Source organism: Arachis stenosperma, chromosome 3, assembly GCF_014773155.1.
Source record: "Arachis stenosperma cultivar V10309 chromosome 3, arast.V10309.gnm1.PFL2, whole genome shotgun sequence".
Taxonomy (NCBI): domain Eukaryota; kingdom Viridiplantae; phylum Streptophyta; class Magnoliopsida; order Fabales; family Fabaceae; genus Arachis; species Arachis stenosperma.
Window position 1 is genome coordinate 573,019 of NC_080379.1, and position 25,265 is coordinate 598,283.

A 25,265-nucleotide genomic window follows, 5' to 3' on the forward strand; every position below is an offset into this window, starting at 1 on the left:
TTACGTTTGGTCAAAAAGATTGTATAAAAATTAAAAAGCTTCATATGTCGTGCCTTTTAAATAGTAATGGATGGTGTTATATTTTATTATTTTCTAATATTGAGGGATGAAATTGTCTCAAAAAAAATTAAAAGTTTATATGTCATTTTCTCTTCTATAAAATATTAGTGTAAATTACAAAAGAAAAATTTATACAAATTTGTAAAACAATTAAATTTACAATTACTATTTTAAAAGAATCAATATCAATATATCATTATAACGATAAAGTTCAAACCTAAATTCAAACATCTCCCTACTAAATTATTTACGGTATTTTATAGGATTTAGTATGCATTGGCAGGTTTATGAATTTTTATTACTTCCGGTTCATAAAAAAATTAACTATAAAAAAGGGGGAAACCGGAAAAAAGGAGCGAAAAATCGAAAATGGTAATAGAGTTTCCGCGTAGCTAATTTTTACTCTCTTTTGAATTCCACCGGGACGACGTGAATTATCTAGGATTCTAGGCGATAAAAAAAAAAAAAAATAGTGCCATGATTTTTCATAGTTTCTGATTTCTAATCCCCATTCCTCCGCTCCAAAAAGTCAGTCTCCGATCAGAATAAAATTCCAATCCACTCCTCTTCAGCACAAAGCACCGCCAAACAAGTAACAACCACCTTCGCATCCACACAATCAGTAACTAGTTCCAACCACCACACCTTACTCGATACACACACACACACACACTTTGTTTTTCCCCATCGAGCTTCTATCTCTCACTCGCTGCTAGTATATAAACCATTAACCGCTCAGATCTCACTCGCTCTCCAGTGAACAACCATGAGAGTGGCGTTGAGCTAGATTATGCAGCCGAATCTTTTCCCCTTTGCAAGCGTTCTCGGGAATCCGTTCACACTCAATACTAGCAGCTTTAACACTGATAATGGCGAAGTAAGCGAGGGGATCGATAGCTCTAGGGTTTTCTTCTTGCTCCCTTTCTTCTTGCTCTCTCAGGGAGGAGGAGCTATGGATCTCTCTAAAGTCGGCGAAAAGATCTTGAGTTCCGTTAGGTCCGCTAGGTCTCTCGGCTTGATCCCTTCCGTCTCCGATCGCCCCGAGGTAATCGATTCTGTCACTCGAAATTCACGTGGAGCTGAATTTGGTAATGCTTTATTGGTTTTGGTTTTGGATAATGTAGTGCGATTGGATTGTTAAACTGTGAGGAGGATTTGGTTATGGATATTGTCAGTTTGGGAATGTGATGATGCGTAAGTTCTGTTGCTTCTAATGTGTTTATATGTATGTAGTGCAGAGTTTTGAATTTGGTAATAAACTGCGGGATTCTAATTTCGATGTTATGGCTGTACTGATTATAAGTCACTTTAAAATTTCGTGCATGAACTTGTGAGGTTAGGATGTAAAAGTTTGTAAGTGTGCTTCGGCGTAGAAGTGCACGAGATCATGGATTTAAGTCGTGGTTGCATTGCATACGCATGGAGTCTTCTTCTAATTTGGAATGACATTTGCATCCGCTCTCACATTGACTTGCAACTTGTTAGGAAATTTGTTCTAATATTGCAGTAGTTTGACTCTTTAGTGAGGATGAAGAGCTATTGTCCAGAAAGTTGATGGTTCTGAATTCTGGGTAGCTTAGGTCTACTAATATTTTGATAATGTCTTAAACGTAGCAGTGAACCTAGCAGTGAATGCTCTCTATAATTATGTTGCTTTTCACATTTGCATTCTTGCTGGTAGTGTTCAGTTATTCAAACGAATGACTTCTTTTTTGACTTGTTGTTTTCATGTTTTATAAATCTTGTTGAACAGGTTCCAGCTCGAGCTGCTGCTGCAGCTGCTGTAGCTCGTGCTCTTGCAGGATTACCTCCTCATCAGAGGTATTGTCTTTCATCAAGTTCAGAAGAACTGAGTTCAATATATGGTAGCAGACCAAATAGCCAAGTGGTGGAGGAACTAGAGGATGAATTTTATGAGGAGGTGCTGCTTGCATGTATCTATTTAGTTTTAATTTCATATTGATTTTTTCTTGCAACTTCCCTTGTGACAATGAAACTGTTGTTATATGGAGTTCATGTTGCTTAATCAGAAGAGAACTATTAAATATGTCCATGTTTATTGGAAGATTGTACAATTATAAAAAAACTTGTAGGAATTTCTGAGTATTTATCTGTTTCAAGAAAACTTGACATGGTTGTGAACACTAGAATTTAGAGCACGTCATTCTTCTTTGTAAGAATTAGTCTTGTAGCTTTAACCTAATGATATTACACTTGATGTTAGAAAAATTGGTACCTGCAAACTTATCCCTCACTAATATAGTAATATATGATAGTCCTACTTAGAACCAAGCTTCTGACAATGTGAATCCATATCCATTTATAATTTCTGTTTGAGAATTTATTTCTTTTGATTCCCGGCTTATTTGCAAAACCTTGTGTTTCTCTCACCATCTTTACCTTTGCTTATAACTTCTCCTATTGACATTATGACATACTGCTATTTATATAAGCTTTATACTTAACATATATACTGAATTACTGATGAGGTAACAACTGAGCCTTGCCTCACTATTAAATGGTCAAGCAATTCCATAGTGTCTAAACCATGTCTATCTACAAACTATTAGGGAACAATAAATCATTCTTAGTAGTGTTGCCTCTAATTTTTTTTTGAAACATTGTTAGAGAAAACTGAAAAATTCAATGACATTAAATAATGCTAAAAATATAGGGGGGGTAAAAAGGCTATATAATTGTTTATTCTCATGTTTGTACTACATTGAGATTGGATTATTCAAAATTTACCTGCATTTGTAGATCATCACTACAAGGTGAGTGGGTTTTGTGCAAATTTCCACTAAAATATTTTATATAAACTTCTATGCAGGATTTTGACCCAATTAAGCATGTTCTAGAGCACACTCCAGCTGAAGATGATGAGCTTGCATATTTAGAAAAACAGGTATAGTTCATGTTTTCCAATCCTGCTATTGTGGGGTATGCTTAACTCTTTCTTATCTTTAAGGGGGGAATCGTTCTATGTTTTGTGCTAAGTCATTCTTCTGTTCAACAAAAAATCAAGGCATCCATCATATGATTATCAGCTTGCAGGAAATTACTGTTTCATGTTTCCCTTTGACCCCCTGTTAAGAACATATTCCAATGAGCATTGCGTTTTTTCTTAGTTTGGTTTCACTATCATGATTATTGTTATTATTCTCTGTGTGATTCTTGTTAGTCCATTGAGTTAGTTCCATTACATGTTATGAATTTCCCTAACAAGGTGCTTTGACCTCTTTCATATAGGCTGCCCTTAGATTAGCACAACTGGACAGAGTAGCAGAACGTTTATCTCGGCATGTTATGCAGCATCATGAAGTAATGGGTAAGATCAAGACTTGAGTTGAATTTAGAGAATTTGGTCACCTTCTATGTGCAAGTTACAGACTTGCAGTACATCAACCATGCATGACATAAATATTGTTTTGCATTTCTTTTCTGTTGTACACTCACATTTGCTTATTTTGGGGTTATTGGTTGTTGATTTTCCTGGGTATTGGATAGATTCTTGTATAAATAAGTCAATAGCTTGTTGGTTGACCAGATAATGTTTGAATCCTATTTCTATAATTAATGAGTTAATATATTTGGAAGTATGGCATATCATTTCTGGTTTAAATAATCAACATTCTTTGTCTAAGTTCATTGACAAATTTTGAAGTTGGGTGCAAGCAATGCTAGTTCCGTCTTTGGATGATTTTTATGGCTAAGAAGCTGATACTTACTTTTGGTCAGTGAAGGGGATGGATTTGGTCAGAGAATTAGAAAAAGACTTGAGAATTGCAAATGTCATATGCATGGTAAGTATCATGACGGTGTCAGCAAATATTGCTGTTGCTGTAATGCTCTATATGTCCTTTACTCTATTTTTTAATGGTTTGCAGAATGGAAGAAGACATTTGACCTCATCTATGAATGAGGTTTCAAGGGATCTCATTGTGAATTCACATTCAAAAAAGAAACAAGCACTTCTGGTATATTTCTCTCTTTTGTACATACTCTGTAGAGGCTTTTATAAAATGCTTGTGCTTAAATTTTCCCTATTTTCATGACATTGTTCTATGATGTACTGTCAAAACTGATTTTCATGTTATTCATGAATTGATTGTGGGGAAATAAATGTAATTTAGCCAAGGACACCTTTTTCTTGTGGGAGAAAAGAGGGGGAGGGGGTTGGGTTGGGGTATGTCCGTGCATTCATATAATATATGGTGACAACTTCTTGAACGCATGATTTTCCTTATAGGACGTTCTTCCAATCTTGAGTGAGCTTCAACGTGCGTTGGACATGCAAGCGACACTTGAATCTCTTGCGGAAGAAGGAAATTACTGCAAAGTAGGCTCTTACATACGTTTTAATATGGAGATTGCATATAATTAGTCCCAACTTAGATCAAATGTTTGTTTCTTAGTTTCATGGACTTTATCCAATGTCTCTGTTGTTTATTTTTTTTATATTTGATTATTATGTAGGCATTTCAAGTCCTCTCTGAGTATTTGCAACTCTTGGATAGTTTGTCAGAGCTTTCAGTAATACAAGAGATGAGCCGGGGTGTGGAGGTGAATTTTAAATGACTATTAGGAAGAATTTAGCAAAGATAAATTGAGCAGTGATTTGTCCTTGAGATTCTCCTTATTTGGTAGAATTTGTGTAATTGGATAAATCACATTTACTTATGTAGCTTTACATATTCCTGGTGACATTGTTTACTATTTGTGTACTTGACTGTAATTCTTCATCTTCTTATCGATGTAGGTTTGGCTGGGAAAAACTTTACAGATGCTGGATGCTCTCTTATTGGGGGTATGTCAGCAATTCAAGGAAAATGGCTATATAACAGTGAGTTTCAACTCTCTCTCTCTCTCTCTCCACCGGCACTCGACGTGTTTCAATGCTCTCCCATTTACCTTTTATGTTATGCGGTGATTCGCAATTAGGCTATTGGAAACATATTGTAAATGAAATAACACTTAGATGTGATACAGGTAATAGATGCATATGCATTGATAGGGGATACTGCTGGTCTTGCTGAAAAGATACAGAGTTTCTTCATGCAAGAAGTTATATCAGAAACACACACTGTATTGAAGGCTATTGTGCTTGAGGTATGCAAGCATGTTTTCTTGCCTATTTTCTTTCTAGATAATCTGTATGCAATTGTTTGGGAAGCATGATATTTTAATAGCATATTTTCCCACTTGACAAGTGAATTAAATTTAGTGTGGAATTGTTGATATTTTGGTTGCTGAAGCTTACCGGTGTTGCTCTTAGTTTACATATTTTGGTCCTTTAAGACTCATTTAATCAGTATTTTTTGCAGGATGAGGAGGATGCTTCCCAAAATAGTAGGTACATTTCTCATTTACTGCCTTCTTAATCGCTCTTTGGTTCATATTACATTAGATTGACTGATATGCTAGTTTTTCAATTCCAGGCTCACTTACAGCGACCTATGCCTTCAAATACCCGAGTCTAAATTTAGGCAATGCTTGTTAAGAACATTGGCTGTACTATTTGACATTATGCGTTCATACCATGAAATTATGGATTTTCAGCTGGAGAGAAAGGTAAATCTATTTGTTCGTTAGAAGTAAACACATTTTCCCCATTTGTTGTGTTTTTTTTGTATTCTACTTTAAGCTATCAAATATGTATGTGTAAATTTTTGTCAAATTTGGCGTTTATTTATGTTTTCAAATTTCTGAGATGTTTGGAGGCAAAAGATCATTCTTGGATGTACTCTCTTGTTCTATGATCCAGTCAAGATTAAGAAATGATCTTAATATCTTATTCAACATATGAGTTGGATAACTTCTTGATTTGGTTTTGATGAGTTGAGCAAATCATCATTCTTTGACAGACTATTCTTTTCTCAACTCAAAAAATTTCAGTTTATGCATCCATCATTTGCTTGAGATTGGGAAGCAAGTTATTTGTGTCGTGTAAATTCATGATTAAAGCGTCTATAGTTGTTCGATACATGCTATTTAGTTTAATGCATATGGTCAATATTAATATCAGGAGTCAGCAGCACAAACTTCAACTATGGCCCAGGAAGTTGATTCAGATGAAAGAAGCCGCAGCAATTGTGGGGAGGAACCTGCAACAAACAGTGAAGCTACTGGACCATCATACATTGATTCTCATGATCCCATAAATGAGGCTAGTAAGGAGGATATTGTGGCATCAAGCAGTGAATCCCCATGGTACCATCTTCGCAAAGAAGCTACAGCATTTGTTTCACAAACCCTTCAAAGAGGTCGCAAGAATTTGTGGCATCTCACTGCAAGTCGTATGTCAGTCTTACTTTCTTCTCCTGCAGCATGTTCTGCAAGTATTCACCAATTCTTGAGAAATTATGAAGATCTAAGTGTTTTCATTTTGGCTGGGGAAGCCTTTTGTGGAGTTGAAGCAGTTGAGTTCAGGCAGAAGTTGAAGGTCGTTTGTGAAAACTATTTCAATGCTTTTCATCGACAAAATGTGCATGTAAGTAACCCTATCCCTTTTCATTCTACATGGATGCTAGACTCACATTATATTGATTGCAATGTCTCATACAGTGCCTTAGAGCCTTGTATGATATGTAAAGTGCAGGTACAGTATCATATGAAGTCTCCTGTTTCATATGCTTTCTAGCATCATATGTAATCTCTAAGTGGGTGATGTTGCAACTTTGAAGATGATTATGTTAACATCAATATTTTTCATTGTTATAAAATTTGAACTTATGTTGCATGTTTGGGCATTCTGGCACATCTTTTTTTGGTTCAGTATTCTAATGAATTTAATTGTGATATAAAATAACCAAAATTACAGAGATTTTTGTATTTCTCAATCTAAAAATGGTGACCTATACATTTTGTTCCACAATCTGTAGCGCTGCTGGTTTTCTGTAATGTATTCTTAAAATACCAGAATGCTCATCCTATAAATTCTTGTGCTATAATTGTGTGGAGAATCATGAACATTTGCTAGTTTGATAAAGCTATTGCAAAGTAAATAACTTGTCACTTGCTATAAAATTAATTAATTATACTTTTTGTTGAGGTACTCAATCTGGCAACGCTAATTAATTGGCTCTAAAGTTGTTAAATCTCTCAGGCTAGTTGAATTGCCCAGTTCTGTGCCTCATGGATGTGCATGTCTCCGTTATATATACAATAACAGTCTTATAGCACTAGGTGGAGTTGGCTACATGGATCAAATGATGCTATAATGTTTCCATTGTTATATTTATGATTAAATTTGTTTTGTTACTTCTTCTTTTTAGGCACTAAAAATGGTTTTAGATAAAGAGACTTGGCTAAAATTACCCCCAGATACAGTGCAACTAGTCAGCTTTGCTGGACTTACTGGTGATGGTGCACCGCTAATTTCTTTATCTGGTGGTAAATCACTTAATTCCGGTGCAATCCAGTCTGACAAATCAATGAACATGGTTCACACCAGTGCTAGAAGGAGTGGGTTCTCTAATTGGGTTAAAGGTGGAAACCCTTTTTTGCATAAGTTATCAGCCTCTAGAGAAGGTCATGGTTATTCCCAATCTAATGGATCAATACATAGTGAACTTGAGGGAGGTTCAAATAACAACTTTAATGGTGATAAAGAGTCACCTGGAAAGAATGATTCCAACAAGATGAATGGTGGCAATTCTGTTTCAGAAGATGAAAATGAGGATCTTCTTGCGGACTTTATTGATGAAGACAGTCAATTGCCAAGTCGTCGTTCTAAACCCCATCGAAGAGTTCCCTCTTCTCATGGTAATGATGAAGATAATACTACACAAACTGGATCTTCTTTGTGTCTTTTAAGGTGAATTTTGCATTCTTGACTAGAAAACTAATTTTTGGCCTCCATATACTTATGTTGTTACAAGTATTTAACTGGATGTTCTATGTCTTGAACATTTCAGGTCTATGGATAAATATGCAAGGCTTATGCAGAAGTTAGAAGTAATAAATGTTGAGTTCTTTAAGGTGGGGCTTTTAGTTTGCACCACTTTACCTTCCACCTCCTCCTTTTCCTCTTAAACTTACACGTATAAACTTGATGGTATTTTATCTATTTATTTTTCTCTAAATGTTTTTTCCTGATTGAGTATATTGATGCAGGGAATGTGCCAATTGTTTGAAATTTTTTTCTATTTTATATATGAAATATTTGGTCAGCAAAACACTAATTCAAGTGGAAAAAGCTCAAGCAACTCTCTCAACTGTAAGTGGCATAGTGTATTACATACTTGCACATTGGTAGTGACATACAATTGAGCTATTGTAAATAGCAATTGACTTCAATTGTGGATGCAGATCGGTTGAAGACAGCCTTATCAAGAATAAGCCAAGATTGTGATGAGTGGATTAAGACCCACTCATTTTCACCATCATCTCTTGTACATGCAGAGTTGAAGCCTACGAGCCCTCCCAACACAAATTTCAGTCACTCTTCAGCAACTTCTTTTGGTCTCCAGGTATTCATGTTAACTTATTCCGTGGCAAAGAAAAGTGACTCACATGTATCTAAAATAGAGGTTTTCACATAGCTAAAATCCACTGCTTTTCAACTTTACAATTTTTTGTTATTTTTATTTATTTATTTGGTTATAATTTAGAAAATTCCATCTGTATAGTATGTGTAAGCTATTATTTTCTGGAATTTGGCACAGAAAGTATTCTGGACTCAGATTTGGTTGAGCAGATCTTTTATTAATTTTTATTTGCAACTTGCATTATATACTCCATCATAAAACATTTTGTGGTTGTTTCTTTGTTTATTGTCCAGGCTACACTTCAGGAGACAGTTTATTTTCAGGAAATATATTTCCTCTCTTGCTTCATATTATTGTTTATATTGCAGTCTCTTGTGGCTTGTTTTATTTTTGTAGTTTAGATTTTAAAATATAGATGCATTGTAGCATAAGCACATGACCCTGTAAATTCTATTTTTCAGGAAAGATGTGTAGCTGTTGACACTATCTCTGTTGTTGCTCAAATATTGAATAGATCCAAAGCTCATCTCCAATCAATGCTATTGCGAAGTAATTCAACTGTACTTGAAGATTTCTTTGTGCATCTGGTAAGTGGAATCTTAATATCCATGTGATGGTTAAGCTATTTTGTAAATAGATATTGACAGATCTATTAACTTGATTCTGTCAAGTGTTACTAAAAAATTTGTATAATGACAATAATACAATATGACATCAGTTAGATATTTGCACATGCATACATATTAATCAAGGTTCAAGGTCCTGTAGAATTTCATTTTTGGATTGGATTGTTAGGATACAGTTTTGTCTGATTCTTCATCTTTATGTGCCATAAGGTTGTGTTGGCTATTTTCTGATATGAAATATTGAACTATGGATAACAATGATCTTTAATATATAATGGTTTCTTTAGGTGGATGCTGTACCTGATCTTGTAGAGCATGTTAATCGGACAACAGTTAGATTATTGCTGCACATTAATGGGTAAGACAAAAGTACATGAAGCTAGTTGTCTGCAAGGTTGCTTTGGACAGAGTGCTAATAAATATGATCATTCTGCAATTGAATTGACACAATAGTAGAATGATCATCTTTGAAGAGAACTGGAAACAGAATTGTATATATATATATATATTTTTTTTGCATAAACTACTAAAGATGAACTAATTACTCAAGAAATGTGTCCTGTTCTTTAAGTATATTTTTAAGGGCATATAACCATCTCAACTGTTAGTAAATGTTTGATGATAAGTTGGAGTGTCTTTGACATCATATTGAGCACTACTTATAGTGGGTATGAATGTATGATAGTTTACAGGGAAACAGGTCTCGACATGATTTTTGGGGTGAACTATTTATTTATTGCATGGCCATGGTAATTACTTTAAACTATAATTTCTGCTTTACAATTTTTAGCCAACTTCTTACAGGTATGTCGAGCGCATTGCCAATGCTAAATGGGAGGTAAAAGAGCTTGGGATGGAGCATAATGGGTTCGTATTTTGCGATTATCTGAGTTCCAATTTGTCCTTTTTATTTTTCTTTTTATTTTTTTTTAGTTTTATCTCTTTATATTATAATCTATTACATCAAGTCTAGGTAGTTGCTAATTTATACAAGAGATAAACAATTAATTACAGGCACTTGCAAAAGTTTATCTGCAATATTGGATCACTGATATTTTACAGTAGGAAAACATGGGGTTTTTTACTATGTGAAGAAATTAGGGAGACTAACGGTTTAGCAGCTACTAATTAATATTTTTCAATTTAGGAAAACTATACTATAGGATTTTAGTTCCACATGCTTGTATTGCTATTCAAGTCTAAGAATCTTTGCAGAATGTGTTTCATATCATCAGATTCTCATTGATATTTGAGTAACTTTGAAAATTTAGATATGTTGGTGTCATTTAGCTTTAGTTATATTCAGACCCCTTTTTTTCTACATTTGTTCTGTCTTCTTCTCTTATAACTTAAGCTCTTGTATTGTAGGTATGTTGATTTGTTGCTGGGTGAATTTAAGCATTTTAAAACACGACTTGCTCATGGAGGACTTCGGAAAGAGGTATTCTTTTTTTATTATTAGTTACTCGTTATAGTGAGACATACTCTTCAAGTGTGTGTTAAACCCTTTCTGTTTAATTTGTTTGTTTATTTATCTCTCCTAGAAAAGAGAAAGGGGGGGGGGGGGGGGGGAGAGAGAAAAACAGAGGATAAGAATTGCTAGCATCAAGACTTGTTTAAAAATTATGCTTTGTGTATGTGTAGATTCAAGACCTATTATTGGATTATGGGCTCGAAATTGTAGCAGAAACTCTTGTTGAAGGACTTTCACGGGTGAAGAGATGTAGTGACGAAGGAAGAGCTCTAATGTCATTGGATCTGCAGGTTGTTTCTGAGCTGTAATAAAATTTTTACACTGCTTTAAATAGATTGGATTTGGAGCTTGTTTGGTAGAGTATTACTCCTTTCATTTCATTTCAATCATCATCATCCCCATCCACTAGCAAGTCTCTTAAGATTTCAGCATCTACAGTAGGAAATTAGACCCACAGATACTGCTTACCCTGTTGAAATTGAGATTATACATTGAAAAGGAGTATATGAATCTGTTACTGTGATATTGCAGGATGTTTTGATATTTTTATTTCATGATTTTTTCCTTCTCTGATTAAGATTAGGGTTCCCGTATTATTATAAATAAGAGTATTGTCTTGTGCAATTTTTATGATTTCTTAATGTGTTTCAAAACCTTTAAAAAATTGTAATTTGATGGATGCAGTAGTAATCTATTCTTAGAAGAAATGAATTTCTTATGAAATAAAAATTCTTATGTGATGCAGCCAATGATCAATATATTGATGAATCTTCCTGCTCATTAAGTAATTCTTCTAAAAATGTTGGTCTTTGTTTTTTGTCTTTCTTCCAGGTTTTGATCAATGGCTTACAGCATTTTGTGTCGTTTAATGTGAAGCCCAAGTTACAAATGGTTGAAACTTTCATTAAGGTAAGTAACAACTTATCCACTGTATTGTTTCTAAATACAGGTGACTTTTGGTCACTTGGGTAGCATTAGTTGGATCGTGTTGCTACGTTGATCAGTTGCAATATTCAGTCTTATTTTATGCAATCAACATTTATTGGTTATTCATGGACATATTTTCTTGGACTTCAAACCAGGCTTATTACCTACCAGAGACAGAATATGTACATTGGGCACGTGCACATCCAGTAAGAACAGCACCTTTCTACTACCATGCATTATCTTTAATTCTTTATTGCCGATGTGTTTTAACAAAGCATCCTTTCCTTGCAGGAATACACTAAAAGCCAGATTGTTGGGTTGATCAACCTTGTTGCCACTATGAAAGGTTGGAAGAGGAAAACGAGGTTGGAAGTACTGGAAAAGATTGAATGAGAGTTGCCGTCTTAGTTGCTTCTTGTTGCGTATGAGGTCAGGCATACAGAATCTGTTGCTTCTTCCGTTTCGCCCACACCTTCCATTTTTGGCAGAGCTCTTTGTAAAGGTATTGTATATCAATCGCACGATACTTTGTCCCCTATTAATTATTAAGTGTCTTTCCCAAATCTGTGCTTATTCTGGTTTGCTGTAGATAGTCCTTTGAAAATTAACATGTAATTGTACAATAATGTTAATCACATAAAAGTCTCGTATATTTTTTCTTGTTGGCCCTCTGTATTTTCCTAACACTTTAATGCGTCAATATATATGGTGTAATATTTTATTTGAATTGCTTGAATGAAAAGTTATGTACCTTGAACTTTACTCAAATAAAAAAAATTGTAATATTTGTTTTTTGAGATTTTTCGTAATTACGTCAGTATAGCAGAGTTCGTATTCAACCATCAATATTCATTATCATTTGGTTGTCGGTGGGGTAATTTTCCATCGGAGACTGATAATTATTAGCTAGCAACGCGTCAAACCCTCTAACCCTCTTCCTATCGCTTACGGATGTACTATAAATAAGGGCAATTTACGTAAATAAATAAAGTGGGAGAGTTATTTACCTAAATGTGCAAATCTGTTTGTTGTTACGATTTTGTGCAAAATGGATTTATATGTAAACCGTGGCAACTCACCACGGTTTCTAAACATGCATAAACCGTGGGAGGTCACCACGGATTAGGAGCAAATTTTTGTAGGAGGAAACCGTGGTAGGTCACCACGGTTTATGAAGGAAATTTGGCAAGCATAAACCGTGGGGAGTCACCACGGTTTATGAAGAAACTTGTTTGCACATAAAACCTTGTGGGTCACCACGGTTTATATGTGGTAAATAATGGTCAGAAAATCTTGTTAATTTTATGTCCAAGAGACACAAAGCTGTTTATTATAAAAATCATTATTTTTATAATAGAAAGAGTACAATAAAAAAAATCAGATAATACTAAGAAAATGATTTTTATAGTGCTTAAAAAATTGATGTCTATTTACTAAAAAATAAAAAATTAATATTTAATTTAAGATGATGAAATTTAATAAATTTAAAATATTTAAAATTTGTGATGTAAAATAAATTAGAAAAAAATTAGACTCTAATAATAAACACCATGAAATTTTTGGATTTTTTTTTATTATAAAATAAAAAAATATTTTTAAAAATAAATTACACTAACATTAATGTTTGGAATCTGTTTTTATTTTTTATTTTGAGTTTTTATGAAGTTTTCAAAATCTTAGGCGAACTTATAAAAACTACTCAAAAGTTCGTTTAAGCTTAAGGTGACCTCTCTTATTATATACATCTTTATTTTTTCATTTATAAAATAAAGATTTATTACACTATAACATATTAATGAGTACAATAAAATAATTACTTGTTAATATTGGTATATTAATATTCATTAACATGCTTATTGATTAAATCTTTTATATAGATTTAATAAATTCACATATAAGTGTATATTGATACATTAGTATTTGTTAAATTTAAAATAAAAAATATTTATTATATTTTAAGAATATTAATGAGTACTCTAAAAAATATTAATAAGTAATTATTTTATTATGTTCATTAATATTTTTTATAGTATAATAAATATTTAAATATAGTGTAAAATGAAAAATAGGGATAAACATAATGAAAAACTAATTGATAATACATGTAAAAATTTTATAGTATATATTAGTCAATAATACATAAAGAGAACGAAAAAATTTTATTATAAATATTCAATAGAAATAGATGATTTTTTTTTCTTTATAAAATGTACTATATAGTGTGTATTTATTAGGCTGCCTTTGTTTTCAACAACAAAATAGGATAAGACACTGAAAATAGGACAGGACAAGACACTGATGGATAGAGACACAAAATTTTGTGTTCTTGTAATTCTGCTTTGTGATAAACTAGAACAAATTATGAAAATCTAATTTATTCTCATTTTTTTCATTAAAAAAATTTGAGATGAAAAATATAATAATAAAAAATATAATTATAAAAAATTTAACAAGAATAATAAAAAAATAAAAAATAAGTTGTGTGTCTTGGACATAAAATTAACAAGGTTTTCTGACCATTATTTACCACACATAAACCGTGGTGACCCACAAGGTTTTATGTGCAAACAAGTTTCTTCATAAACCGTGGTGACTCCCCACGGTTTATGCTTGCCAAATTTCCTTCATAAACCGTGGTGACCTACCACGGTTTCCTCCTACAAAAATTTGCTCCTAATCCGTGGTGACCTCCCACGGTTTATGCATGTTTAGAAACCGTGGTGGGTTGCCACGGTTTACATATAAATCCATTTTGCACAAAATCGTAACAACATACAGATTTGCACATTTACGTAAATAACTCTCCCACTTTATTTATTTATGTAAATTGCCCTATAAATAATTAAAATATAAATTTAATTTCAGCGCAATATTAGTGTTGTAGAGTTTTATACAAGAGTAATGTTATACGTATAAATTTTTTTTCTCAATCATGTTAGTCTAATATTAAAAAAAATATTTTATCACTGTTATTCATCCATTTAATTATATTTTATTGTTTAATTTGATTGAATTTAATTGGCAAAAAAATTAGTACGTGAAATATTTCTTAATAAATATATTTAATCATAACTTTATATTATTGGATCTGTTTTCGTTAGAGTTTTATAGCTTCATTATTTTATATTCATTTTCTTATATCTATAACCATACAAATATATTACTTGATACCAGTACTGAAGATATTATCAAGCGACGTTGATAAAGACATGATTTAAAATCTCCCATATTGGATTTACGAGCAACCTCGTTGACCACAATCTCTTGGTTATTTCTTTCACGTTAAAATTGCTTATAAATAAAAGCATCATATCACATAATTGGGGCGGTATATATCTAAATGGAAAGTCTCATGTCATTGATTAAATAAAATATATTCAATAAATAACTATGATAAATATATATTAAAAATTAGTTACCAAGATAGAATAATATAATATTAGAATATAAAATATATATTAATATTTGATTTTAATAGTTAATTTTAGTATGAAAATAGCATTTTTGTTAATCAAAATAGTAATGTTGTCGTCAACTGTAACTGAGACTTATTGGCTTCTCAGCTTCCAGCTCTTATACGTGAGGGATCTGGCACATCCTAACTAGTAACTAGCACTTTAGATTTAAAAATAGTAAACAATAAAATATAAGATTATCCCAGGTTAATTAATTGCTAAAGATAACGCACCGATCCTATGATAATTTGTTAACAAAAGTGCATTTGTGGATTTAAATGAAAAAGCACAAAATATCAAGATAATTTGTTATACCATGTGACTGCTGCTAAGGCTAATCATGACTTCATGTTCATCATATGGCTAGTGAATCTTTTAATCACATGGTTTAGCTATCATGCCATCAACACTAAGCTTTAAACTTTTGGCAGGTTACATACCTGTATAACATTTTTAAACCGCTATAATTTTTTTATCGCATTTTTAGACTGCTTAATTGTTTTTATTATATACCTTCAACTTTCTTCCTGAAAAATGTTCTAATTACTTTTTGTGCCTATAACAGGTGAGCTTTGGAGTTCAATGTTATAATAGCGAATTTGAATACCATATATGGTTGAACATGGCTTTAATCTGTAGTTATATTAACCATTCAGCTCATAAAACCACATTCTTACAACATATTTCCGTCTCTAAATTACTTTTAAAAACCGAAGCTTCAAGTGACCCTCGCTTCTTTATTTGTTTTGGCTCTCAGCACCAAACAAGTTGTCGCAAACATGGTACCTTTTGTCATTATACATTGAAAACCATCTCGATCGATAATCAAATCTTAGAAGCAACGATAAAGTTTTAAAAAAAAACGATGTCAATTCCTATTTAAATTCCAAAGCAAGCAAAGAATTTTATCAATGCCCTACAAAGTTTTAAGTCTATAAAAGTGAGGCAAAAGCTTCAAACAGTTCAAACGACTTTTTTTTTCTTTTTCTTTTGGGTAGTTCAAACAGTTAAAACTGGACTCTTTAATCAACAAGGGACTAAACATACACCTTGGTTATTATGTAAATTAGTTTAACCACAATTTTGAAGTGGGGCTAAATGACCTTAAATTCAGCCTCACTTCAAAAACGAAGTTAATGTAAGTGTGTGATAGGCACTAGAGTTGGTTAATATTGACGATATTTGACATCAGCTATGTTTAACTTTAGGTAAAGACTCACGTATAGTTGTTTTTATGTGAAGATGTTAGTAACTTCATGTTATATAAGGAATCTTTCTCGTGTTATAAATATCTAACTTCATGAACAGAATAAAGTAGAAATCCATAAATGTTTGAACAATAATCGCTGCATGTCAGTAGTGTGTCTGAAAATAAATATAAATAACATGTTTTGTTTTTATCCAGAGCCAACCAAAAGAATTATATTTCTCATTGATCATTCATAATCAGAAAACAAAGACATGAATGTCCAAAACTTTGAAGGAAAAGAGAAAGAATGACATTGTAATTGAAAAATCAATAAATAGCATCCCTATATATATAGCTCTTCCATTCATCTGGTCATTGCTATTCTCTGCTCTGTTTTGTTCTGTTCTAGTTTGATTGTTGCATTGGCTCTTCCTTTCTTGCTTCATCATCAACATTTTCTTTCTTTTTTCTTGTACGCTTTATTATTGTACAAATAATAATTATACTCTTATTTAATTATTTTCTTTTTTCTTCTATGGTTAACTTCATGCTGCTGGTGACTGTGTAATTGCACTCACCATGTCTAGTGCCACGCATGGCTGATCAGTGGGCACCTACACCGGTAAGCAAACAAGTTAATTAAGAGTGTCAATATAAATAGTTTAAATATTTAAATTTCTTTAATTAAAATAAATATTTAAAATATAAAATGTTTTGTAGGCTTCCCAAATATGCTCTTACACATGGAGTTGCACCCTACTATTCTTAAAATATTAAATATTTGTAAAATTGTGTATCTTAATAAAATGTAATAGTCTCAGTAAACATATATTTAAATAGAGTTGAATTATGGAGCCAACTTCTTTCACTTAATTTTTTGAAATAATTTTTTATCTTAAATTCTAAATTCTCTAAAAAAACTTTACAATAAAAAAAAATTAACTAATTAAAAAATAATTTCCTATATTTCTTCTTTAAGTAGGCAAGTGGATGACGAATATTACAATCCATTACAGATCATTCTATTTTCGTACTTTTTTCTCTTGGATATATTTGTCATTCCGGTATCATTACGCCATCATATATAAATGAATATGATTCATTTGTAATTTCATGCCTTTCATCATTTCTTATGTTATTTTCAGTACCTTCCACTAAGACCCACATCAAGATTCAAAGGATGATTCTCTTTTTTTTTTTCGGATAAAGAAAAACCAGAAAGTGATCCTAAATTAATTATTTTAAATTTTAACAAGACACTCGTTTTTGTTCTATATATCACATGAGGAATAGATAAACTCCAATATGCTAGTTGTCATACACATGAGAATTCATCGGATCTTGTAATATGCCATTTAATTTTAGGTGGAAACTCAAGTGCAGTCGACTTCACGTGAAGTTGATAGCTGAGAGTTATAAGATGAAAATTTAGTTAAATCAGTCAAATTATCTAACAACTCTCACCTATCAACTTCACGTGAAGTTGACTGTACCTGATTTTCCACCTTAATTTTATTGTCTTGAAAAATGTATTTCTAAAATGATTCCCACTAATTATTGGGTTTTATTCTCTTTAGTGGCTTCATACGAAAGAATCCAAGTAAGTAGAAACTAGAAAGAATAATGAGTAATAATCTTGTAAATGCAAAAACTCTTAAACAAAAGGTTCATAAATATTCATAATTTATTCACATCACATAATACGAATTAAAAAATAAATAAATATATGATACAATTAAAAAAAAAAAAAACATTTGGTTGTGGTTATATTATCCATCACTATTAATAGATAACAGGGAGGGATGAAGCACACGGCAAGTTACACTATAAATTTTAGAATATCCAAAAGCAATTAATATTGCCAAATTAAAAAGGCATGCATATAATATAAGATAGGTGTTAGATGTTGACTTACAAAATGGCCAGCTCCAAGGATCCAATAGAAGTGTAGGTTTTTGTATGACTTAACAAATCCTTTGGTTGTTTTGTCACTTCCACAGTAGAGTGGTGTTCTCTCTTTATACAAGAAATTTTGAAGCCCTTCCCACCTATATAAGTAACAAATATAAACCATACAATAAAATAATGAATAAGCATTCTTGATTTTTTTTTTACACTAATCTTAAAAAGGTATAAATTAAGAGGGATATAAATTATAATAGTGCATACTTGAGTTTCCTAACCCAAGCTTCGGTCCCCTTGGTGGCACAAATCAGATCAACCTATAACATAATCACAATTAAAGCAAAATAATAGTCATCTAATTCCTGTTCCAAAATCTAGAACTCAAGATTTTTAATTAGCAAGAATGAAGTGTTGTGGAAATTAAAAGAAGTATTACCTGTCCATTGTAGATGGTCACATTGACCCCTTTAGCCAGAAGTTGGTCAACCTAAAAATGTTAAAACAAAAAAAAAAAACAATTAGTTGGTTTGACATTTATATAATTATAATTATAGTAATTATTATTTGCTGACCTCATTAATTCTTGGCTTCATGAAATCGGATTCAAGATTGGTGAAAACACCATCAGACTGTCCTCCCCACCTGTCAGTCACCACAGTATCTGTGTCATCAAACCCTTCCAATAAAATGGAACTGTGCATAAGCTTTTCTTTTCTTTTTCTTTGAAGTCCTTCTCTTCCTATTATTTTAACATTACTTTTTCGGACTTCAAATCATGTCCAAATAATTGATCATTTTAATCAGAATTTCAGTATACATATATATAGATGGGATCACTTAGATAAAAAAAATTAAAAAATTTATTTTTTTAAATATTTTTTAATAATTAAAATTTAACACAATTATATTATTTTTATAATAAAAATATTTTAATTATTTTTTAATAAGAATATTATAATTATTTTTTATAAAAATAATATTAATTTATATCAGTTTAAAGTTTAATTTACTATTTTTTTGATTAAATTAATTTATTTGGCCAAATTTTAACAAAAATAATATAATTTAATCGATTATATATATAAAATTTTAATTATTAAAAAATATCTTAAAAAAGACATTTTAAACCCTCTGAATAACTCTTTATATATATATATATTCTAATTCTATTTATTTAAATAAATATGCTTATAACTAACAATAAAAAAAGTAACATTTATTAACTATTATTATTTATCTTACATTTATTATATTTAAACGAAAATGCATGTAAACATTTCTTTTTTATGTCAACAAAACTATGATATTTTGACACCAAAAACAAAACTATGATATTTAGATTTATAATAAGAAATTTGATAATATTTTAATAATTGAAAATTATTTAATAATTTAACATAATTAACTAAACAACATAGAAATTTGCACTTACGAAACGTTTTGGGGGATGATCTTCAATTTCTTCTTGATGACCCCATTAAGTAAAGTGTCAAGATCATTGCCACCACCGGGAGATGAAGATGACGAAGAACTCAGCCTCATTGAAGTCAGATATTTTGAATATTTCTTCATAGAAAATTCCCTAAATAACCCCAACTCCATTGCTGACGATAACGCTACTGAATCACTTCCAGCATCCACTAGGAAATTGTAAAAATCCTGCCGTACGCTTAATTTATTAATTAAATGAAATTAATTTTTCTAGAAGGTGATAGTGAATTTTTAATATTATATTATGGTAGGTACCACGCTGTTACTGTTTTGGCTAATAATAGACTCAAGTTCACTCCATGAGTTGGTTGCATCAACAAATTTACCCTCCTCAAGTTGTTGCTTGATCTTCTCAGCCACACTGATTTCGTTTCATATTTTCATCCAAACATTAATGTATATACAACAATACGCCATAAATAAAATATAGCTACATTCCTAATATCTTTTTCCTGAAATACCGCCCGAGTTTTTAATTAAAAATAAATCATCAAATTAATTAATCATATAAATTATATGTTTAAATATAAATACATATTAAAATATATAAAATAATATATATATTTATACACAAACACATAGTTTAATAATTAATTTTTAGTGTATACATAATATTTTTATTAAACATTATGTATTTTTTATTACAAAAAAAATCGAAATTGTCTTAACAAAAAAAGTTATTGTATGTTTAAATATAAAATACATATTAAAATATATAAAAAATATATTTATACATAAATACATAGTAATTCATTTAATAGCTAATTTAGTGCATATATAGTATTTTTATTATGAAAAAATATCTAAATATCTCAACAAAAAATAGTTATTTTTTCATTTGTTATCTAAAAAGCCTTAAATATTTAATTTTGTTAAAAATTTATAAATCCAAGCAAAAAAATAAAAACCCTATTTATCAGAAAATGGGTATATGGGAAGAAAAAGAGGAGATTGAATTTGAATGAATTTACCTGTTAGATTTTTGTAGTCCATTGTCATCAAGGCGTGAAAGGTCTTTAAGCAGAGGGCCCCATGAGAACTACAATATATGAATGTGAATAAAGTAGTTAACTTCAACCAAAGAAAAAAAACACATGGATGATGAACTATAATTATTCTATTTGATTTGATTTGATTATTTCATACCACAAAATCTTCTGGGGAGATCCAACTATCACCTAATGCCACACCTCCAAGTGTGAGGTTGAGTCTTTTTTCTTGAATGGCTTTAGTGGCGGATAATCCAAGCGTCACAGCAAATTTGCCACCATATGATTCTGCCACAATGTAAAGAGGGCTCTTTTTTAGGCTCTCATTTTTGTTAAATAACTCAATTAACAATGTTGTTAAATCTGTGGCTGCTTCATCATCTGTTTTCACAAACAAACTCTTATCCTCCACAAAACTGTACCCTGTTCCAACTGGATTATCCTATACCAAAAAAAAAAAATTGTTGTCATAATTTGATAAAAGAAAATAAAAGAAAAATGTTTGATTATTATCTCTTAATTAGTTATTCACCACTTACCACAAACAATAGATCTGCTTTTTTGAGCCATGTTGAGTTTCTTGGCTTCAAATCAGTATCCAATGGACCAACCTCTTCAAAGTTTCCAATTCCAACTCCTGAAGCACCCTATTCATTAAAATGTTTTAACAATTATATATTACTATTCACAATATTTCAATCTAATAAAACCATAACATATATATATATATAAGTAGTTATTACAGGTCCTCCTTGCAACCACAGAATAATTGGCCATGGTTTTGATGGATCTTCCACTCTATAAGGACTCTTGTAAAGCCACCAGAACATGTGAGCTTCTGTAATATAATAATAATAAAAAATTACAAATTCAATTATTAATTTGGAGATGATGAGAGAGTATGGAATGAATTAAAGAATTTGTGGACTTACTGGGTCTTACTTCTACATAGCCCCATTCCTCTGATCCATCTTGGTTACTCTTCCCCAAAACTGATACAATTCCAATTCCTCCATGAAAGAGAAGAGCAAAGAATAGGAGAAGAAGAAGCTTAGCCATTTGGAGAATAAAGGTGGGAAAAAAGTGATTGAGATAATAAAAGGATATATAAAAGGGTATCTATATATATATATATATATAGACACAGTGGTTGAGTCAAAATATTGTGTCAGTAAGGAAGACAAAAGATGAGTCAAGCAAGTAGGTTATTTGTTCTGTTCTTTAAGGTAAAGGGTATCCTTAAAAGCAAGGTAACTAGTTACTGCAAACACACACACACACTCACTCATAACACAACCTGAATCCATGAACAACAACAAACCCAACCACACCAACTTATATTACTTTGTGTCTTGTTTCAATATCATAAATCATTGTCTTTTTCTCAAGAGAAGTTATTTAGTCCTACATTGTAATTATCATCTTGTTTTCTCTCTTTCTCTCTCTCTAGTAAATTAAATGAGAGAAAATGTCAAATTCTTACACAAATTATATTGTAGAAAGAGAATATATAACTTATTAATGTTAGATGATAATGTATAATTTATTAAAGAGAGAGAAAATTCACATTTATTTTTTACTAAACCTATTGTCTTATTAATATGGGGATGGTTGAAGAGATATGGATGCTTATTAATTTTTTCCGAGTCCACTTCAAACATTTGATTGGATAATTAAATGCTAATAGTATAAAGTGTGATGGTATAAAATCTGATAAGCTTTTAATACAGCCTGGTATTTGGGATAATAAGATTAAAATAGTACATTTTATAAAAGTATTACTTATTTTTCAGTATTTATAAAAAAGGTAATTTACGTATTTAAATTGTTCAAAAAAAATGTTATCATATTACAACTTTTTAAATATGTAAATGCAAATGTAATTTTAGTAATTATATATAAACCACGATAGAGTATTACGATTACAGGGTGTAAGAATTTACGTTGATTTGTGTGAACACAGAATTTGCTACATTATATAGCAATTTTTGAAGAAGTTACATGCATGAAGAAACCACGATATCCTATAACAGTTTCTTTATGGTATGGCTGTTTGGAAAATACCTATATATACTAGCAAGAGAAAATGATGTGTAGAGTATCATTTTCATTCAAAACTTTTAGAATGGAGAGTGAGAAAAGCTTTTTAATTCTAGTGCATTACTCTAGAAAAATTAAAAAAAGCAAAAGATACGGTGTAAAGTTTACCGATCTGAATGTTTTCATTCGATCGTCGAATACGTTGTTAAATCTAAAAACCAGTATATTACAAAAATTGATCGTGTGCGGGACAAAGTGGGTGAAAAAATTATTCTACAAAATTATTATTACGGTTGTGTCATCTTGGCGTGAAGAGATTGCTTCAAGAAATTCAAATTATCTCCAACTTCTTCTCTCTACCTTCTCACTACCTTCTCTCTATGCCAAATTTTTAAAACTCTCCAAATGAATAATCCGCTACTGTCTCAAGCGGATTTTATACGCATACCATTTTCGAAGAAATTATTAAAGAGTACTGCAATTTTTTCACGCACCAATTTCTTCATAAACAACTTTCACACTATTCAACGTAAACCGCAACAGAATGTAACAATTTACATGCAACCTAATCTGTAAGAGGGTGTCGTAGTTTATATATAATTATAAAAATTGCATTTGCGTCTGCATATCCTAAAAGTTGAAATATGGTAATGTATTTCTCTAAGCAATTTAAATGCGTAAATTACCCTTATAAAAATGGATAAATATCAAAATAAAATAAGAATCTTTTATTATTAATTTAAGGTACTTTAATTATTAGTCCTTACTTTTAGAAACTACATGTTATATTATTTAATTATAATTTATTTAACTAATGAATAATTAAACATTTGTTTTTATAGTATATTTGATTTAAACAAATATTACTCTGGTTGGTAAAAATCTATAAGTTTAACAAAAATAATATAGTTTTTTTTCTGATGATCTAGCTATTATTAAAAGAATCTATCCAAATATGGTGAAAATATTTTTTTAACTAAACATAATTTTATTTATAATTGGTAGCACCTAATTAACAACTAGTTTATTGCAAAATAAATCACGTGTTGCATGCCCTGTACAAACCCCCCAACAACTTGCTCTTGAAAAGAGAAACAAAGTGCGTAAAAGATTTACTTATTTTCAATTATTTGCACTTTAACTTTAGCTAATAAAATATTTTTTGGTATCATTTCATTGAGTTATTACTTTTGGGTGGCTTATTATTATTATTATTATTATTATTATTATTATTATTATTATTGCCAAAACACAGTGGTCAAACATTTTGGTGGAGAATGCAAAAAGTTTATTAGGGAGAAAACTACTCATGCAATGGATTTGGATCTCATTAATGATTATAACCATAGTGGCTGCTAACCTTGGCAAAAGTCAGCACACATAATAATTAATTAAGTTCTATAATAAATTGTTTTCTAATACGGAATTGAAGTCCCAAAAGCAGGATAATATATTGCTTATTAGCTTGGAAAAAGTTGTAAATTTTGAAACTTTGTATTATTTATTTATTTATTTCTTAATTGGTCAACAAAATCTGTTTATGGTATGAAGAAAAACTCCACATTAATATTCATTTTGTCATCGTCCTTCGTTATATAATAGTGGTTTATGCTTTGGTGAGTAGGAGTTGATGAGCAATGAACGAAGTGTACAAAATTTCACCTTTGCTAATTGTCTAATTGAAGATTATTACAATGCATGTGACGCTACATTGCCATATTATTTAGTCTCGGCCAAAAGTAGATATAAATATATTTCTTTCAAACATTATCGATCAAAATTTATTTAAAATAAGAGTAAATAATTATTTTTTATCATAAAAAATTTAGATACCGATAAAACTGATTATGAATAATTTAAATAAGTGTTGTGCCCATAAATGATTATATCCATTTGACCGTTCTAACCATAGAAAAGTAAATAGCTATTTTGAAAAAAAAAATGTTTAAATGACATTATTAACCAACAATCACATTGGATTAAAAATTAACGAAGCTACTTATAGACTAATGTTTAGTTAAAACTATCGAATGAATATAATCATTCATTGGCACAATATTTATTTAAATTATTACTGGTAATTTTATCAGTATTTAAATTTGTTGTGATTAAAAATGACTATTTATTCTTTAAAATGAAATATTAAAAAATAAAAAAGGTTCCGAAATATGAGGGAAGAAATGATAATTTTTATGGTATAAGGTCGTTGTCAAAGTATAAAAGAACTTTAGGGGCCGGGACACAAAAATGGGAACCTAGCTGGCCTTGTAGCTCAGAATTAGGATTATGCATCATCAGCATATGTTTGCACATTATTATCACTTTTGCTGTCTTAATTATCCCTTCTATTGTCATTACAACTTAAAGGAATTTTTAGGTCCTACTTGAGTTGCCTATCATCAACAATAATAGTAATTAATTTTTCCCTAAACACCATGGTTATATTCAATATAATATGGGACCATGTTGAGCCTAAATAAAAAAATAGTAACTTGTCAATTATGGGACCATTGTGTAATGTGTCATACTCTACTCACCTACTTGCATTTTCCTCAACAAATTATGAACTATGAACAGAGTTTTATTTTCTTGTGGAGAAAAACTTTTTTTTGGACGAAGA

The 25,265-nt window shown here is 30.8% G+C and overlaps 2 protein-coding genes across 5 annotated transcripts; one reads left to right on the top strand and one right to left on the bottom strand.

Moving 5' to 3' along the window:
* Positions 1 to 523: 523 nt before the first annotated feature.
* LOC130968409 (uncharacterized) lies at positions 524 to 12,373 on the top strand. Of its 3 annotated transcripts, XM_057893663.1 has the most exons (25): positions 530 to 1,105; positions 1,814 to 1,981; positions 2,891 to 2,965; positions 3,310 to 3,388; positions 3,799 to 3,863; positions 3,948 to 4,037; positions 4,310 to 4,399; positions 4,537 to 4,623; positions 4,820 to 4,903; positions 5,050 to 5,169; positions 5,385 to 5,413; positions 5,499 to 5,631; positions 6,086 to 6,550; positions 7,335 to 7,876; positions 7,977 to 8,040; positions 8,176 to 8,278; positions 8,371 to 8,531; positions 9,011 to 9,136; positions 9,463 to 9,533; positions 9,980 to 10,042; positions 10,544 to 10,616; positions 10,820 to 10,939; positions 11,481 to 11,558; positions 11,732 to 11,782; positions 11,868 to 12,373. In XM_057893663.1, the coding sequence occupies exons 1-25, from the start codon at positions 851 to 853 to the stop codon at positions 11,967 to 11,969; spliced, it is 3,294 nt and encodes a 1,097-aa protein (XP_057749646.1). In that variant the 5' UTR covers positions 530 to 850; the 3' UTR covers positions 11,970 to 12,373. The 3 variants fall into 3 exon arrangements, with proteins under 3 accessions (XP_057749647.1, XP_057749646.1, XP_057749648.1); XM_057893665.1 differs by lacking the exon at positions 530 to 1,105 and having other exon boundaries at positions 1,944 to 1,981; positions 3,804 to 3,863; XM_057893664.1 differs by lacking the exons at positions 9,463 to 9,533; positions 9,980 to 10,042; positions 10,544 to 10,616; ... (2 more) ...; positions 11,732 to 11,782; positions 11,868 to 12,373 and having other exon boundaries at positions 524 to 1,105; positions 8,843 to 9,057.
* Positions 12,374 to 16,451: 4,078 nt separating this feature from the next.
* On the bottom strand, positions 16,452 to 21,914 carry LOC130970639 (serine carboxypeptidase-like 51). 2 transcript variants are annotated; one of them, XM_057896777.1, is made up of 12 exons: positions 21,538 to 21,914; positions 21,349 to 21,443; positions 21,145 to 21,252; positions 20,763 to 21,047; positions 20,588 to 20,655; positions 19,872 to 19,977; positions 19,558 to 19,784; positions 18,698 to 18,767; positions 18,562 to 18,612; positions 18,390 to 18,442; positions 18,136 to 18,268; positions 16,452 to 16,834 (listed from the first exon to the last, which is right to left on the bottom strand). In XM_057896777.1, the coding sequence occupies exons 1-12, from the start codon at positions 21,662 to 21,664 to the stop codon at positions 16,766 to 16,768; spliced, it is 1,392 nt and encodes a 463-aa protein (XP_057752760.1). In that variant the 5' UTR covers positions 21,665 to 21,914; the 3' UTR covers positions 16,452 to 16,765. The 2 variants fall into 2 exon arrangements, with proteins under 2 accessions (XP_057752760.1, XP_057752761.1); XM_057896778.1 differs by having other exon boundaries at positions 21,548 to 21,909.
* Between the last annotated feature and the right edge of the window lie 3,351 nt (positions 21,915 to 25,265).

What these genes read in the sequence shown, in the direction of transcription:
- LOC130970639 (XM_057896777.1), bottom strand. Translation starts at nt 21,664, where the DNA reads ATGGCTAAGCTTCTTCTTCTCCTATTCTTTGCTCTTCTCTTTCATGGA. An exon ending in GCCAAAACAGTAACAGCGTG is followed by an intron (nt 19,785 to 19,871) that starts GTACCTACCATA and finishes AGCGTACGGCAG; the next exon opens with GATTTTTACAATTTCCTAGT. An exon ending in TGACCATCTACAATGGACAG is followed by an intron (nt 18,443 to 18,561) that starts GTAATACTTCTT and finishes ATTATGTTATAG; the next exon opens with GTTGATCTGATTTGTGCCAC.
- LOC130968409 (XM_057893663.1), top strand. Translation starts at nt 851, where the DNA reads ATGCAGCCGAATCTTTTCCCCTTTGCAAGCGTTCTCGGGAATCCGTTC. An exon ending in AGGATGAATTTTATGAGGAG is followed by an intron (nt 1,982 to 2,890) that starts GTGCTGCTTGCA and finishes ACTTCTATGCAG; the next exon opens with GATTTTGACCCAATTAAGCA. An exon ending in CTTGGGATGGAGCATAATGG is followed by an intron (nt 10,043 to 10,543) that starts GTTCGTATTTTG and finishes CTTGTATTGTAG; the next exon opens with GTATGTTGATTTGTTGCTGG.